Consider the following 18,205-nt stretch of genomic DNA (forward strand, 5'->3'; position numbering starts at 1 on the left):
TCATTCATAGGTTTTTAAGGATGCTGAATTGAAATCTGAAGTAGATGACAGAAGTCACCTTTGAGGTCATAACAATGAAAAATTAATACAAGAAAGAAAAATATTCAGAAAATATTTTTAAATTTGCATGCTTTTTTTTTCAAAAATTTAAATTTGCATCTTTTATTCTTCAAACGATCAGCGTAATGATTGTTGTTTGCGTTTGCCTCTCTTATTTTGACTGTCTCTGTCTTCAACATCCAGCCATCACCGCAAATCCTATCTACCTTTATATTACTGCTCCATATGTCTTGATGGAACCATTCTCCTTGCTCGTCGCCAAAATCTCCACAGTTTTCTGGGGACTAATATGTATAGCTATACAGAGAATACAGTTTATTAATCATATTACATTCTATTTCCCCAAAATGTCATGATAAATGCTACAAATATTGAGAATCTATTTTTTTCCATAAATCCGATAAAAAATTGTAACAAAAAATATTAGATGGACCATGGTACATGGGTTAGCTTCAAAAATTTTCAAGGTTATCACAGAAGCGATCATAGAAAAATTTTAATATCAATGATGATAAAACGTTTCGACGAAATGAAATGTAATATTTCTTATAAACTGTATTCCCTGCACACCTATACGCAGATTAGCTCCCAGAAGAGTGTGAAGATTATAGCGACGGGCAAGGAGAATGGTTCCATGAAGACATAAAACATATGGAGCAGCGATATCAAGGTAGATGGGATGTTGCGATTTGGACATTGGTTAGGAGAAAAATTGTGATCTCATGATGAGACAAATACCTCCCAAAGGAAGTTTTGAAGCTATTTCCTTCTGCAACAGATTTGTTGCCCAGTTGTGATTGTGAACTGTGCAACAAAAAACATTGTTGCTGTCGTTCAGCGGGACTGAAATTCGTAGTCATTGCTCATGCAACGTAAATAACACTTTTCAAAATTAAAAATAAATAAACTTTTTTCTTCGAAATCTTTTCATAATAAGCTAACATAACATTAGCAATTTAAATATTAATTTTCAAAAAAAAAAAAAAAATGCCGACCAAACATGAATTTTTTTTCAATTGCAAACTTGTGTTATAAATTTTTGAAACTGAAATTTTTCATAATACTACGTTAAAGTACAATAATGAAGGATAATTTTGGTAAAGTTTCGAATCATTTCATTAATTAGGTAAAAAGTAACGGCGTATTGAAATTCGAGTCTCCGTGTGCAAATGTTTACATGCGGAACTTGCTCACGCTCGTTAAGACGTCACACAGGACTTTTTTTGTCAATGTACTTTTTTCTTTTATATATCCTTTATTATTTACAATCTGTGTGTATGTGAGACAATGGGTAATTTTGTACAAATAATTATAATAATAACAAGTGTGAGCTACTTTCCAATAACAGTCACTCGTGAACAAAGCATCTAATTTAAAAGTTTAAGATGTATATTAATATAAGTTTTTTTATAAGAAGATGTACTTTTTCAATCTTGAGTCACTAAACGACACATTGCCAAGCTGAACTGCTATTGGGTTTGAGTGATACTTAAGCCGCTTTTTGTAGTTTGATTTTGTAGGCATGTCAAGATCATTTCTAATGGAATCGTTAGTAACGTACCATGGGGCATTTACTAATATTCGAAGAACTTTTGATTGGTATCTTTCTATGATGTTGATGTTGGACTTCGATGCTGCACCCCGCAGCTGGATTCCATACGTCCATATTGGTTTAATAGAACTTTTGTAGAGCAGCAGTTTGTTATCCAGTGAGAGTACAGAATTTCTCCCGAGCAGCCAATAGAGTTTACTCAACTTCAGACATAACTATTTTCTTTTAGTCCAAATATGCAGTCTCCAGGAAAGACGGCGATTAAGGTGTATTGCAAGGTACTTGACTTCGTCGCACTGGGGCTCAGCGGTCCCCTTGAGTAGCACTATTGGGCATGAGTCCCAGTGGAGTGTGAATGTCATATGAGCTGACTTATTTTCGTTTATTTTGATTCTCTAGCTCTTGAACCATTTTTGAACTGATGTTAAGTGTTCTTGTAGATGACTTGAGCAGCAGTTAAAAAATGTTTGGAAATTTCAGTCTGATTTTATAGATTAAGCCTGAGTGCCAGACCTTGTGAAAGGCTTGAGCCACGTCCAGAAAAACAGCCGAGCAGTAATGTTTCCTCTCGAATGCGTTACGTATTTTAACATCTATTCTATTCACTTGTTCAATAGTGGAGTGGCACTAACGGAGCCCAAATTGGTGCTCCGGAATCATGTGTCTTTCTTCTAGCAGCGGCTTCAGTTTGCTAAGTATAACTTTTTCGAAGATTTTAGAACATAACAGTAAAAGACTGATAAACTTGTATGACGTCACTAGATCTGATGGTTCTCCAGGCTCTCCTATCAGTATGATTTGAGCAACTTTCCACTGGCTGGGGAAGAATTTCAACCGTAGGCATACATTTACTATTATGGTGATGAACCGCACTGCTTTTAAGAGAAGTTCTTTCAGTGTTTTGCTGTTTATACCGTCGTAGCCAGGCGCTTTCCTGTTTTTTAGTTCCTTGATTAAAGTTTTAATTTCATGTAATGAAGCACTTTTCAATTCTCCCTTATTTTTAGTGGCTATATTTGCATGTGTAGCAATATTTCCTCTTCTATTACTGTTATTTGTCTATGTGGAGTTTCGAAGACTCTGCTCTTAGATGATCAGTAAAAACTGTAGCTATTTCTTTGTTTTTCGTGTCCAGTTATTTCCTGTCTTAATAGGTGGTATGAAACGTTGTGGACGTTTTAAAAATTTTGTAGCTTTTCATAGAGAGTAGTCTGTAGCTTCCGTAGGTAAGAGATTTTGTAAATAGTTTTTGATTTTCGAGTTTGCATTGTAATGAGCCCTTTTCTGGCCCAATTACCTTGTTAAATAATGAACTCACCGTTGTCTCCTAATGTTCCTAGTGCATAGGGAGAGGGTTTACAAATAATTATTACATTCATTGAAGTTAAAATGCATACTCTGATTTATTTACGAATTTGGACAACGAATGAATTAAACGGTTTAACAAATATTTCTTGCTTACTGCTTATGGAGATCGCTAGATTTTTAACGGTGTTGTTATTTTCTTTTGTGGAAGCGGCTGCTGTTGAGTTGAAGACTGTGCTGCCACGGATGTGAAGGCCCCAAAGCCTGCTGCTCGGCAGTGTTTTCTCAATTTGTTGTTTTTAACTTCACCAGCTATAAATTCTTTTCACTGCACTTTTCTTTACTTGAGCTTTTAATTCGATATATATATATATACTAGGGGGGCTGCGCCCCCCCTGCTCGCTCCGCTCGCCAACCCCCCCGTTAGGGTGATATGCATTTTATTTTTTAATGAGGAAAAGGGTTTGTCTTTAATAATTTTATAGTTTAAGGATTTCTGCTCTTAATATTTTTAGTCCCTATTTACCCCAAAAATGGACATTTAACCCGAAATCTACCAAAAAAAATATTTTTAAAAGGCCATATTTAGATGTTGGTAATGTGATAGTTTTGTCTTATGTATATGGGTCATATCATAAAAGAGTTGATAGTTCAAAAAATCGAATTTTAACTAACTAAGTACACTTAAGGCCTCTCTATACACACTGTAGTCGGTAACTAATTCGAGTATTTTGTACTCATTTTTTTCATTTTCTATTCAACCATTAGTCTTGAAATTTTGTGGGGGGTGATCAGGAAACTAATACAAATGTGTCTATGAAGCTATTTTTTCATATAAATATTGTAACAATTTTTTTTTCAATTATCTGAAAAAATAGCTTCATAGGCACATTTGTATTAGTTTCATGATCACTCCCACAAAATTTAAAGACCATAGGTTGTATACTTAATGAAAAAAATGGGTACAAAATACGCGAATATAGTTACCGACCGAGTGTGTACAGAGGACCCTTAAAGATTACATTAGAAAATGAAAATCCAAAAAATCTTAGCCCTCTAGCTCCATCCCTCATGGATTTATAGGGGCTCAAAGTTGGATATTCAAATTTTAAATTTAATTTTACTTTTCTGGGGTGATTTTGAAAAAATGATTAAATCATATTTTTATGTGTAAAATTTGATAAGGAACTCAAATTTGTACTCAAAAATCATATTCATAGCCTAAAAACCCTTTAAAATGGAAAAATAACATAAAATACCAAAACTAAAGTTGCTCGTCTCCAGCGATTAGGCCAGAATTGTAATATGTTCATCAAAAGGCCAAAATACAATTTTAGGTAAATTTTGGTAATCGGTTGAGCATTAGAAACAATCCCATGGCATTCCATATAGCAAAAAACATGGTTTGTCTTTTATTTTCCATGTTTTTTTACCCTTTTGAATGCTTAATTTTACACAAAAAAACATGATTCAACCATTTTTTCAAAAACACCCCAGAAAAATAGAATTAAATTTAAAATTTGAATATCCAACTTTGAGCCCCTATAAATCCATGCGGGATGGAGCTAGAGAGCTAAGATTTTTAGGATTTTTATTTTTCAAGTAATCTTTAAGAGTATATAGTTAGTTGAAATTCGATTTTTTGAGCTATCAACTCTTTTATGATATGACACATATATATCGTTTCCACACCACCTATGAACTTCGTTTATTGAGATTAAATTCTGTATCATTATTATACAGGGTGCGACAAAAGTATGAAAACCCCTGGAAATATCGCAAAATATTCGTTAAAATAAAATCAAAGACCCTATATCCAACGTATTTTTGCACGTGGAATCCAATGGTGACCTTGAATTTGACCTTAGACGTAACCTTGAAGCCTCAGCAACCCAAAAATCGTACTGTGGTACTGGTACACGTTCAAACAGTCATTTTTTTTCAGTAATTTTTAGTGTCACGCTCAAATACTACTGGTAACTCAACATTAACTAGAATCTTATCTTAATTTATATAGATTCAAAGAGGACAAAATTTCCAAGAAATTTAAAAAGAAGCGTCTCGATACGATAAACCTAGCCCAAGATAGAAGCATTTGAAATTTGAAAAAAATTTCGATGAATTTTTTTGTTGCGATAATTTTGTTGCCGAGTGTACAAGTGTATGTCAGCTCCATTTTCTAGTAGATGAGTAATTATACGCTTGTTTCGGACTTTTGATGCTATGTGAAGAGGAGTATCAAAACATTCGTTTATAATTAAAGATGGATCTATATTATTTTCTAAATATTTTTTTACTATCCTGTAATTCCCATGACAACACGCTATATGGAAATGTGAAAATCAGAACTCATCAGTATAATTTACGTTCTAAGTATCATATAATTTAGAAAGGGAAGGAATGGAAGAAACAATATATAAATGGGCTATTCCACAACAGGCGTTGCAGGCCCAAAAAATGAAGTTGAAACTAACCTTTTACTCTTCAAGATCACAATGAAAAATGAAAATCCTGAGCTCCCTAGGTCCAACCCTCATTTATCTACACGGGCTCAAAGTTGGATTTTCATGTTTTGGGGATATTTTGATTGTTACTGTGCTTTCTAGAGTGCATATGAAAAAATTTCCAAACCATGTTTTTTCATATAAAATTTCATGTAGAATTCTAATCTGTACTCAAATAAGACATTCCGAATCTCAAAACCTCTTATAATTGAAAAAAAAAGTGTAAAAAACTATGAGAGTAAAAAGATAAACATGCTCGTATACCTCAAATTGGCCTAATTTGTAATATGCTCATCGATACAGCAAAATACAACTTCTGATAAAGTTTGGTGACTGAGTCACCATTATAGATCATTAAGTAGCTTGCAAAGGGCCAAAAATCATGAAAAATAAGGAAAAAACAATGTTTTTTGGCTACCAAATTGTCTATAATGGTGACTTAGATACTAAACTTTATCAGAACTTGTATTTTGGTGTAACGATGAACATATTATAATATTGACCAATTTGAGGTATACGAACATGTTTGTTTTCGACTCTCATGGTTTTTTACACTATTTTTTCAATTTTAAGGGGTTTTTAGATTATGAATGTCTTATTTGGGTACTGATTTGAATTCGACATCAAATTTTATATGAAAAAACATGGTTTAGAAATTCTTTCATGTGCACTCTAGAAAAGCAGAGTAACAAGCCGAATATCCTCAAAATATGAAATTCCAACTTTGAGCCGCTGTAGATAAATGAGGGTTGGACCTAGGGAGCTTAGGAATTTCATTTTTCATTGTGATCTTAAAGAGTAAATGGTTAGTTTCAACTTCATTTTTTGGGCCTGTAACACCTTTTGTGGAATAGTCCATGTATACGACAAAAACATCGCAATACTAATATCTAAATATAGCCTTTTGAAAAAGTTTTTTGTTGTCAATTTTGTGTTAAATGTCCATTTTTGTGGTAACTGTAGACTAAACACATTAAGAGCCGAAAACCTTAAACTATAAAATTATTAAAGACAAACCCTTTTCATTATTAAAAAATAAAGAGTATTTCATTTCAATTTGCAATTATGTACATTAATAGGAAGTGACAATAATGTAAAATATGCAAGAACTAATACTGTTCATAGGTAATGTGGAAACGATATTCTTTATAGTGGTGTAAAACTCAAAACCATAGTTTTGCCTATTCTTTTACTTCATTTGTAATAAACGAATTCCAATTTTTATTAGAAATTTGTCAATGTTATTAACAATAACATATCAGAGCAAGGGAGGTTGGAGGAGGGCAGCCTGGAGGAGGGGAGGGAGGGGAGCCTGGAGGAGGGGAACCTTCAAAATACCGTGAAAAATTACGATAACAAATCCATATATAATAGCTCCCCCACGTGGGGGAGCGGTGGGGGAGCAGTGGGGAGCAATTTTCAAAATGGGGAGCCATGGGGAGCAGTACTAAAAAAGTACCAAAATCACGTGAAAAATGAACAAAAAACACGTAAAAATAGGGCCTTTTAAAAATTGTGGTAAATGTGGGGGAGCTATGGCAAGCAGGTGTGGAGATCCTTACAACTATATAGTAATATAGATAGATATAAGCCACTTTCTTGCAGAGCTTCGCCGTTACAATTTTTTCGGTTTGATTCTGATTCTCCCTATTGTAGCTCAGCAGCTTCTCTATATACTCTCCAATTTTTCATACTTTCGTCAACATGTTTTCAATATGCTCTCGCCCCCTTGCTTACTAAAAAGCAGAGGAAAGCGCATATCAGTAATTCGCCGAATTATTGCTCAATTGTTATGTCTGAGACTTGTTATTGTACGTGTTGGTTGATACAAAGTCATGCCCTTCAAATAATTTCTATTGTAATCATATTGTTATGCGCGTGTCATTATACGTTTTAATTTCGTACATAAATTTAATACAGTACTCCATTCGTGCGCTCACTCACACAGTGCCGCGACTGATTATACATGCGTCTACTCACACAGTGCTGTGACTGCTTATACATGTGAGCACTCATACAGTGCCGTGACTGCTTATACATGTGAGCACTCATACTGCGGCGCGCCCGCCTATGCGTGTAGACACACACACACTGGCGCGCTCGCTCATACGTGTAAACACACACACACTGGCGCGCTTGCTTATGCGTGTAGTCTCTCATTCTACTACGTTCTTATCCGAACGTAATATACTACGGTATACTGTACTATCTTATATACTTACTTACTACGCGTCTCAACATTGAATGGCATGAATTTTTAATAATTATTACATGAGACAATTGATTTTAAGGAATGATCTATGGATCATTACAGCATCTTCACGAAGAATTTTTTTTAATGTCCTTTGTTGCTTTATTTGCCAAATTCTTTTTAATTTTAATTTTTCTTGAATTTTATCTAAAATGTTAGGCAAAATTTTCCGAGTATTTTGAGAATGCAGTACAACATTTTGCTTCGGAGTGGAGAAGGAGATAGCACTATGTATTAGCATTTTTAGGTTTTCGACAGCAGCTTCTATGTCATAGTACGTTTTTAAAAGGGTATTAGACGAGATGTTAGTTAATATAGTCACGATATGCTGACCAGTTTGTGTTTTTATTGCCTAGAAAAGTTGATTGTTTGTCTGTTATTAATTTAGAGTGAAGTGCTAAAATTATTAGGGAGTGGTCTGAGGAAAACTCGAGGTTCGAGCTTACAGAGAGGTTGTGAGGTGAGATTCCTGTAGAGACGAAAAAATCTATGACGTCGGAACGTATAGAATACTTTTTGTCATCATATACTTTTTGTGCAACAATATTGTGACGGGGTACAAGGTCTGCAGCCATCGAGCCGCGAAAATCTCGGATACCTCGCGCGAGCATGTGTATGCGTGTGTATGTGTTTTCGTGACTTACAGGTCCGCGCAGCAGTGTCTCGCTGAGAAAGTGACGGTGTTTTATACTTGTGGACGACGGCAGGCAAGAGGATGACGTGCAGATTCGAGTGTACTGTCGCCCAGAAGGGCTTGTTGTTCTGTGTGCTCGTGAAGTTTGTCGCCCGTGAGGCAAGTTTCACCCAGTCAGGCCTGTGCACGAGCAAGCGTACACGTGCAGAACCATAGTTCGACGTCGTCACCCAGACGTGGGCCTAGCGTTCCATCTCAACATCGCACGCAAATCATCGATGACCGGACGAGGGCTAACCACCGCAGCCGAGAAGTGGAGCGATCTGACATCGAGCGAGCAGATTATCGGTGTGTGTGTGTTACGTTCGGCATCCGGGCCTGTAGCATCAGGGCAGATCCCCCGCGGCAGCATACGAACTGCATCGCTGAGATTAGTGCGCTAGTGCCACATCGCATTGGTATGCATGTATTGCCATAAATATTATTAAAAAATGAATATTTTCATTCATTAATTAATGATGGGTATTATTAATACCGAGCAAAGCGAAGTCTGTTATCCTTTCAGCTCGGTAGATTTTGACATATTTGGTGTCAACGGTTTCTGGAAAACGACTTTACCGAATGGTCTAAAATTTTTAAGGGTTGTTGAGGGCGGTCTACCGAAGGTCTGATTGCCACATTCCGTCGACCTGGTGCACCAGGTCGCCGATCTGGCCCCTGTGAAAACTTCTTCGAGAATTTTCGTTATTATTAGGTTGTGCTGAATGTGTAAAAAGTGTCAAACCACATTCCGTCGACCTGGTGCACCAGGTCACCGATCTGGCTTCTGTAAAAACTTCTTCGAGAATTTTCGTTATTTTTAGGTTGTACTGACTGGGTAAAATGATACTAAATCATTTAATTTTTACAATACCTGTACAAAAACCCCAATTTAATCATGTTCCAACGTTTATTTATATTTGCAGAATACGCATAACAAAAATATTATATTTTTCAACGGGTGCAGTAATGGCTTTTTAAAAAAATGAGCGATGATGGCACGAGCTGAAAGAAAATTTTCAGCTCATCCAATTTTTAAATCATTGAAAAAGTTAACACATCTAACACATTTAACCTTTAGAGGGCTGGGATTTCAGAGGTCATATCAACATCCAAAACATCTAACATATCTGAAAGAGGGTGAATGTGCTTGGCCACCATCCAATTTTCGGCTAATCAGAGATATTATTCAAATAAATAAAAATATATGCAACATTTTGAAGCAATAAAATATTTTTTCAATTCTACAACTCTTATTGTTTCAGAGAAAATTCTTAGTACCCTTGAAAATTATTAAATCTTTTTTGTTGTTCAAGTTATAATTCTGACCTGGTGTAAAATTTGGCTATTCGGTAAAATTATCCATCCAGTTTTCGATCACTTGCATTAACGCCCCAACGGAAATAATTTTTTGATATAAACTTTTATAAACTTTCAGATTTTAGACTCTATTAAAAGTTGCTAAAAATTTATAGAAGTTATTAAAATTTATTAAATGATTATAAAAGTTTAAAAAAGTTTATAGAAGTTTATAAAAGTTTATAGTTTTTTTTTATTTTCCGGTTTCAATATGTTAGAATAATCTCAACTTTTATAAAAAACTATAAATTGCTAATAAAAGCTCGCTTAAAAATAAAAAATCATCCAAAAAATTATGAAAAAATTCAGACGCGTTTTTTTATCAATTCTAAGCACTTTTTGTTTTATAAAATTTTTCCGTAGAGTCCATTCTTACCGAGTAAAAAAATACCAAAGCTTTTTTTTTTACATTTTCGGCTACAATCAGCTGTTTTGGTGGCCACCATCTTGAATCTGGATGAACCAACGCCACTAATTTTTTTAGTTTTGGCCTGAATGCCACTAGATCCAGAGTTTCAAGCCGATCCGAATGCATAATCATGGTGAAAAAAACCACCATTTTGAGAAAAAATGTTCAAAAACGTTTTTTTTTTTTGTTTAAACAAATGTATTTTTGAAGCGGTTGCATGTATCGTAAATCTGACGCCAGATTTGAAAAGAGCGATAAAAATTACCAATAAATATGGAATTTTCACATTAATTTGACTATAGTTTCATGAAAAAATAACATGCAGAAAAATAAGTCGAAAATAGGGTCTCTTGGTATTAGACGGGTTAATTCGTAAATCTGGTTTATTATACCAACTTTGGTCTTGTCCATATCTTACAAAATCATTGTCTCAATGCATTATAATGATATTTATACTATAATTATGAAATTACGAAAAAAGCATGTTTTGGACACACAAACAATGAACTTTTATAAACTTTTGTAAACTATTATCATCTTTTTTGAAGTTTTCTAAACTTTCATTAACTTTTATTCACAAATTATAAATGTTTATAGAAGTTTAGATTATTTCAACATCATGGAACCCAAAATTGAAAAAAAATATAAACTTTTATAAACTACTATTAACATTTTATAACTTTTATTAGAATCCAAAATGAGCATGTTATTAACAGATTATAAAAGTTTATAAAAGTTGGTAAAAGTTTGTAGGTTTTTTTAGCAGAAACGATTTTCGTTGGGTACCCTTAATAATTGTCATGTAAAAGTTTTTTATAAATTTGAAAATCGACAATAGGTTCCTCATGCACTTCTAGACAGTATGTTCATTTATAATGCTCTCAGATGTCAAAAATAAAAATTTAACAGAATTCCAAGCTCAGGGTCTTTAACAGCTCGATAAGGTGGTCGGAAAATAGACGATTCGTATTTTTTTTGTCTTTAATTTTATTTTTCAAATATCACCAGCATTTTTTGGTCCAGTGTATGTACTCATTGAAAAGGTTACTTTTTTTCTATCAAAAGTTATTTTTAGAAACATTTTCAAACGTCGTGCACAAACTCTGTAAATGAGTAAAGAAACATTTAACGGTCCGAAATATGGCGCATTCACCCTATTCAACACAAACACTTTCTTGAGGTCCAAGTGGTCTTAGATTTAAAAGTTGGAATTTAAATGAGTGCAGTTATGGTTTTTGGACAAACAAGGGATCATGATGTGATGTATTTGGAGCAGTACAGTTACGTACAGATGTATTATTATATTATATTTTTTTTTTTTTTTTTTTTTTTTTTTTTTTTTTTTTTTTTTTTTTTTTTTTTTTTTTTTTTTTTTTTTTTTTTTTTTTTTTTTTTTTTTTTTTTTTTTTTTTTTTTTTTTTTTTTTTTTTTTTTTTTTTTTTTTTTTTTTTTTTTTTTTTTTTTTTTTTTTTTTTTTTTTTTTTTTTTTTTTTTTTTTTTTTTTTTTTTTTTTTTTTTTTTTTTTTTTTTTTTTTTTTTTTTTTTTTTTTTTTTTTTTTTTTTTTTTTTTTTTTTTTTTTTTTTTTTTTTTTTTTTTTTTTTTTTTTTTTTTTTTTTTTTTTTTTTATTCAAATATTAATCTACAATCTGTCGTGAGACAATAAGTAAGATTTTTTTACATTTAATAGCGATGGTTACATATTATACATGACCGTAGGTCAATCATGTACGGTCCATAGCTTTAACGTGGTGCTCCGATGTTCCCAGTGGACTCGTCCGGACATGGTCTAATTTCATTATATTATATAAGATAAAGTTCATTTAGACGAGATGATTTGAACGCGCTCTGGTCGTGTCAATTGTTTTATTCGTGTTCAAAGGTTAGTTGAAGATTCACAAATAGTAAGTTTCAAACGCGCTTCCCGCGCGTCAATTTTTTCATTCGTTTTTTGAGGTTACTTAAGTATTAACTGTCCGTTAACAGTTAGCAGTGCATGCGCTCGTATCAATTCGGCTCACGTCGGGCCAGCTACGCTCTCGGCCACCGTCTTAACCGGCTGGTTACGCAATGTCGGGTACATCGAAGAGCTCAGAGCTCGTATCGCAGCATCACGCTGGCACTGTCCGTGCGCAGCGCATGCTCGTCGCTGTATTGATACATCACACATGACAAGCCGAAGGCAAATTTCCAGTTCGTGTAATTTCAAAATACATAAAAAGGTAACCCAAGTAACCCAATAGACACAGCTTGTGCAATTAGATAATTATGAATGCAAAATCAAGTAGCCTAAGTGATCCACCTTACATAAGTAATCTTATCGACCCACAGCTCGAGCAGTTTGTAAATAATAATATGCAAACTTTAGTAACTCATGTAACTCACTCATGGCGTTTCTATATTGTTGCCAAATAACTGGTAATCAAAATAATTTTATGCAATAGTATGACGAAAAATGTCTTTATAGCACTGCGTGGCATAAGTTCACATCTATGGCACGCTTTTCGGTGGCATAAGTCGCACATTCTGGCACCGCTGCGTTCGCATCACACTCGCATACGCTCGTGCGCTAACCTCACTTCGCGCTACCAGAAAGTGCGACTCATGGCTCGGAAAAGGGGGCATAAATGTGAACTTTGCACAGTACTATAAAATGTTGTTCGATACTCGGGCCATAGGGGACACTTTTCGGCCCAGCTATTAGGATCCTCGCTGCGCTCGGGCCCTAAACTACGCCGTGCCAAAAATTGTTACTTATGGCACTTGTATCGAAAATTACTATTTTTCGCATATTTTTTAGTGCGCAAAAAGCGTTTTTAGACACTTGTGTGCGGTAAAATGCCTCATTTTGGACACGGGTGTGCGGTAAAACGCCTCATTTAAATGAAGGTATTTTTCGCCTACTATTGCATAAAATTTTGTATGCAACACGTGCCCAGCTTTTTGCACACAGCGTGCGGAAAAAACACCCACTCGTGATGGCATAGCCAGCACTTGTGTCTTTTTTCGCACACTCGTGCCCAAAAACGCCTTTTGGGCACTTGTTACATAAATAACTGTTATGCAATTGTATAGCGAAAAATCCATTTTTGGGCACACTTTTTAGTGCACAAAAAGCGTTTTTGGACACTGGTGTGCGGTAAAATTTCTGATATTTTGTGAGATATTATGCTCGTTATTCGTGCACTTTTTGCATAGTATTTCATAAAATATCGTATGCAGCAAGTGCCAAGCTTTTTCCCCAGAAATTGCGTGAAACAGTTCTCTTCTCGTGCAAGCGTAACCGGCACTCGTAGTCACAAAATGGTTCCCCCCCACTTTCCTGACTCCGCTTTCATGACAACCATTTTCACGACAAGTATTTTTCCCGACAATCGAAAATCCCGAATCCAATTTCACGAAAACCATTTTCCCGAATAAAATTTCCCGACTACCATTTTCACAAGTATTTCAAATTTTGTACATATGATGATGGCCCTAGCTTATGTTCCCGTAGACGATGTGTTGCCAACATTTAAAGCTTTAAAAAAAGAAGCTCCAAGTGCACTGAAGACTATATTCAATTACTTTTCCGAATACTATGTTATTGGCATTCCAGCAGTTCAAGGAAGACGTCCTAAGAAAGCTACACCTCGACGTTCTCCTATAAAGTTATGGAATCAGTATGATGCTGTGCTAGCAGGGACTCATAAAACAAATAACGTTAGTGAAGGATGGCACAATCGCTTTCGGTTAATTGTCGGCAAACACCATCCAGACTTGTACAGTGCACTGAGGGAGCTCCAAAAATAACAGGCCGATGTGGAGATATGCATCGCACAGTTACGATTAGGACGCGCTATAAAAAGAGCACAAAAACTAAAATGGATTGCTCAGCATAAAATATCTTCGACAGAGAAATATCTTCGTTCATTGGCTCACACTATAAATCTCTGATAGATACTTTCATTTTTTAAGTTAATAAATTTGTTATTACATATTCATTGTCATTATTCTTTATGATCGACGTCAGAAAGAATACTTGTCGTGAAAATGGTTGTCGTGAAAGCGGAGTCGGGAAAGTGGGAGGTAACCCACAAAATAACCCATTCGTATAACTACTCATATCTTTTTCATTTGCATATTATTCATAAGAATATCAATAATATAATATAATATTTATTAATAATAATTAATATATTATTAATTATATTGTTAATTATATTATTAATTAATAACAATTAACGGAAACAATCCTGCGTATGCATCTGAATGAGAAATCAAGGAAACAGTCCTGTCAGCAACTAGGTTGTAATATTGAATTTAAATGTTCTATTTGCTCGGCATTCGTCAACTGGGGTTGCCACTAGTTTAATTATATTTTTATTTCATTCCAAACAGTCAAGCTTGTTCACTTGAAATCGATGCCAATCAAAATGTGTGCGATGTCATCAATGACCAGACAAACACCTCCAATGAAAAAATTAAAACCTCTCGTAATTTAGAATTTAAGATAAGAAGAGAAATAAGCGCCTCTAAAAGAGTTAAAAATCAAAAAAAAACAGCTGTTAAATTGCCAAAATACTCTCGGTCGAAAAATTTGTCATATAAAATGGTTGCAAAAAACCAATAATAAATTGAAAAATCAATTAGAAAATTGTGAAGAATCTATTGAAACATTTCGGAAAAATTTTGAATGTTTAAAAAATAAAGAAAAACAAATTGCATCAAAGTGTTTCAAAAATGAATGTTTTGAACCAATTAATTTTTCAGTGGGTCATAGAAAAAAAAATATTCTTACGAAACACTTCTGACGTACAAATCCATTGGCACCTAAAACTATTATATCCATTTCGAAACGAAACGAAGTAAGACGCGAAGTAACCGATTTTTATAATAATGATGAAAATTCCATCCCTGCACTCGGTATTCCAGACTATTTCTATAAAAACAAAATTTCAAAAGCGCTACTTAGCAGCCACAATGCATGATTTGTACAAAAAATATCTCAAAGTCTGTAGTCTGAAAGTATGCAAAACATTATTTTACCGATTAAGACCTTTTTATGTAATTAAAAAAAAATTGTCCAATAAAGATACGTGTATGTTTAAAACACACTCTAATTTCGAATTGATTTTTCAAAGTTTTAAAAATAATAAATTAATTAAAGGCCCAAATGTATCATCGTTTCTAGAACACTTGGTGTGTGGTACAAACAGTAAAAATTGTATGTTCAGAGATTGCACTAAATATAAAAATAGTAAATATTTATTAGATTTCCAACCATCTGATCGAACACACTATCTCACATGGGTTACTGAAAAAGTCGATCGTATTGGTGCCAAAAATAAAAATTTTCATGTTACGATAACACATCACAAACAAATTGAATGCACTAAAGCTGAAATAACCGAAGTTTTTGCTGGTGCTCTCCCAAAATATACTAAACACGCATTTATCATGTCAAACCAGTTTAAGGCTTTAGAAAATATAAAAAAAAATTTTAATTATGATGAAATTTTATTAATAATTGATTTTTCTCAAAATTATGTATGTAAATATGCCAAAGAAATTCAAAGCTGTCACTATGGCGCGTCAAAAAAATAACTGTCAATGCAAGCAGGTGGCTTTCATTATAGAAATGAAAAAAGGCATTATTTCTTTCGAATCAATTGCCACTGTTTCCGAATGCTTGAACCATGACGCAGCAGCAGTTTGGGCTCATCTACAACCAGTTTTTTTACATATTAAACAAAATTTTCCACAAATTCGATCCATTTATTTTCAAAGCGATGGTCCATCTGCACAATACAAAAATAAGACCATTTTTTTCTGTTTAATTATTATTATAACTACTTTAATTTGAAAAATGCTGCCTGGAATTACACTGATGCTGGTCATGGGAAAACCCCTGGGGATGGTATCGGCGGATTTGCTAAAGGAATTTGTAATCAAGCAGTGACAAGTCATTCAAGCCAATGACACAAAAATTAAAAGTTTTGTCATAATCGAAAAAAACATAGAAGATGTTCGGAATATTGTGCCAAATAATTTGAGACTCGTCCGAAGCACCAATGAAGTGCATCAGATAATTTGGGTGGAATCAAGGCCGAGAGAGTTATTCTTTCGCTGTGCATCGTGCACAGTCTGTCTGAAAGATCTAACTTGTTCTCACTATCCCTTGAATTCCACCATGTATTGATGAAAATATATTAATTATTTTGCCCCAAATCATAATTGATTAGTGAACAAAATCTATATTTAATAAATTATTCTTTTCATTTAATTACTCTCAATCTCCATCTTTCTCACACTCGCATTGGTATTCAATTTTCAGGGTTTTGTATCCAGTATGATTATTTTTTATTTAACCTTTCAATCACCTGCAAAAAAAACCAAAGGTATTATCAACGTAAAATTTTCCGCTTTTTTCGAATCTGCATTAAAAAATCGGGTTTTCCATTAGAAAATTGATTTTTGGGTCGCTGGAGCTTGAAGGTTACGTTCAAGGTCCAATTCAAGATCACCATTGGGTTCCTCGTTGAAAAATAAGTCGGGTACAGGGTTTTTAATTTTTACATTAAGCTTCGTCTCGAAGATTTGCAGAGGTGTCTGATTTCGTCAAGCCATTTTTACGAAAATCATATTATCCGACCTTACAACGTACATAGAAAAATTACCTATCACAAAAAATCATGTTCTCGATTTTTTCTTGTTTCTAATACCCCAATAGATACTTTCCATACCGCAGGGGGCGTGAAGCATTCATAAAAAAATCCTGGCTTTTTGGACCCCGAAAATGGCAGATTTTTTTGAGAATTGCTCATATGGGTACGTCATGTGACGTCAAGATTCGGTACTTGACCGGTCGATCGCTATATACTCACCGATTTTTTGATCAATTCTAATAAATGGTAATGAATTAAATCAATTAACATTTTACAATAATCTTTTATATACAAAAATAAAATTTATTAAATTCATTAATAACACAGGCACACAAAAAAAAAATGCTCAGTCCCAGAGACCGGACCCAGTAGACACTATGTTTTTGGGGTCGCTGAATCCGAATCCGTCGTCGGTTTTTCGCCATCAGATCGGTTTAAGGTCATTTGAAGGTCATTCAAAGGTCAAATCATGTAAAATAGGTTTTAAAATCTGAAACTATTCCTACATAGGTTTTTGAGGATGCTGAATTCAAATCTGAAGTCAGATGACCTCTACGACCTTACCTTCAAGGTCATTTGAAGGTCAAACTTAGAAAATGCGATATAAAAATCCGAAAAACATATTTTTTATGTTTCAAGGGTCGGTGAATTTGAATCAAAGTTCATTTCCACAAATTTTCCACAACATTTTTGAAGCTATGCCATGCAGCTTTCTGAACCTCAGTCATCTTAGTTGAAAATTGTCATCTTTCAGCATTTTTCTTATTTCTGGTCCATCGAATATTCCTTCTTTTAATTTGGCATCCGATTTATAGGAAAATTTAGATTCTAAATATTTGTAACATTCATCGCTCTCGCTCAAAGCTTTTACAAATTGTTTCATAATGCCCAATTGAATATGTAAAGGAGGTAGTAAAACTTTTTTAGGGTCTACTAATGGACTGTTAATAACATTATGATGTCCAGCTTCTAAAGAATTTCTCTCAGTCCACTTATGGACGGTGTAATGGTTTTTACGATCTCTGCTATCCCACAAGCACTTGAAACATGGGTACTTTGTAAATCCAGATTGCTGTCCCATCAGCATAACTAAAACTTTCAAGTCCTCACATATTAGCCATTTATTTTATTGGTAGTTGATGCTCTCTAATAGTATCTTCATACTTCCATACGTTCTTTCATAGTTGTACTGTGAGCAATAGGAATAGACGCAAACTTATTAGTATTATGCAACAATACAGCTTTTAAGCTCCTTTTCGAAGAATCAATAAAAAGTCTCCATTCGTCGGTTTTATAAATATTACATTTAATTTCTGTCATAAGACCTTCAACATTATTGCAATAAGGGCTTGAAAGTTTTTGGTATGCTGATGGGACAGCAATCTGGATTTACAAAGTACCCATGTTTCAAGTGCTTGTGGGACAGCAGAGATCGTAAAAACCATTA

At 34.1% G+C, this 18,205-nt stretch overlaps 1 protein-coding gene across 1 annotated transcript; it reads right to left on the reverse strand.

Annotated features, from left to right (window-relative positions):
- Positions 1–268: 268 nt before the first annotated feature.
- Positions 269–17,845, reverse strand: LOC111693958. The gene is made up of 5 exons (XM_023460234.1): positions 17,602–17,845; positions 8,967–9,141; positions 2,245–2,546; positions 799–903; positions 269–357 (listed from the first exon to the last, which is right to left on the reverse strand). The coding sequence occupies exons 1-5, from the start codon at positions 17,843–17,845 to the stop codon at positions 269–271; spliced, it is 915 nt and encodes a 304-aa protein (XP_023316002.1).
- Between the last annotated feature and the right edge of the window lie 360 nt (positions 17,846–18,205).

This window comes from Trichogramma pretiosum, unplaced genomic scaffold (assembly GCF_000599845.2).
Source record: "Trichogramma pretiosum strain Unisexual culture from Peru unplaced genomic scaffold, Tpre_2.0 scaffold83, whole genome shotgun sequence".
Taxonomy (NCBI): domain Eukaryota; kingdom Metazoa; phylum Arthropoda; class Insecta; order Hymenoptera; family Trichogrammatidae; genus Trichogramma; species Trichogramma pretiosum.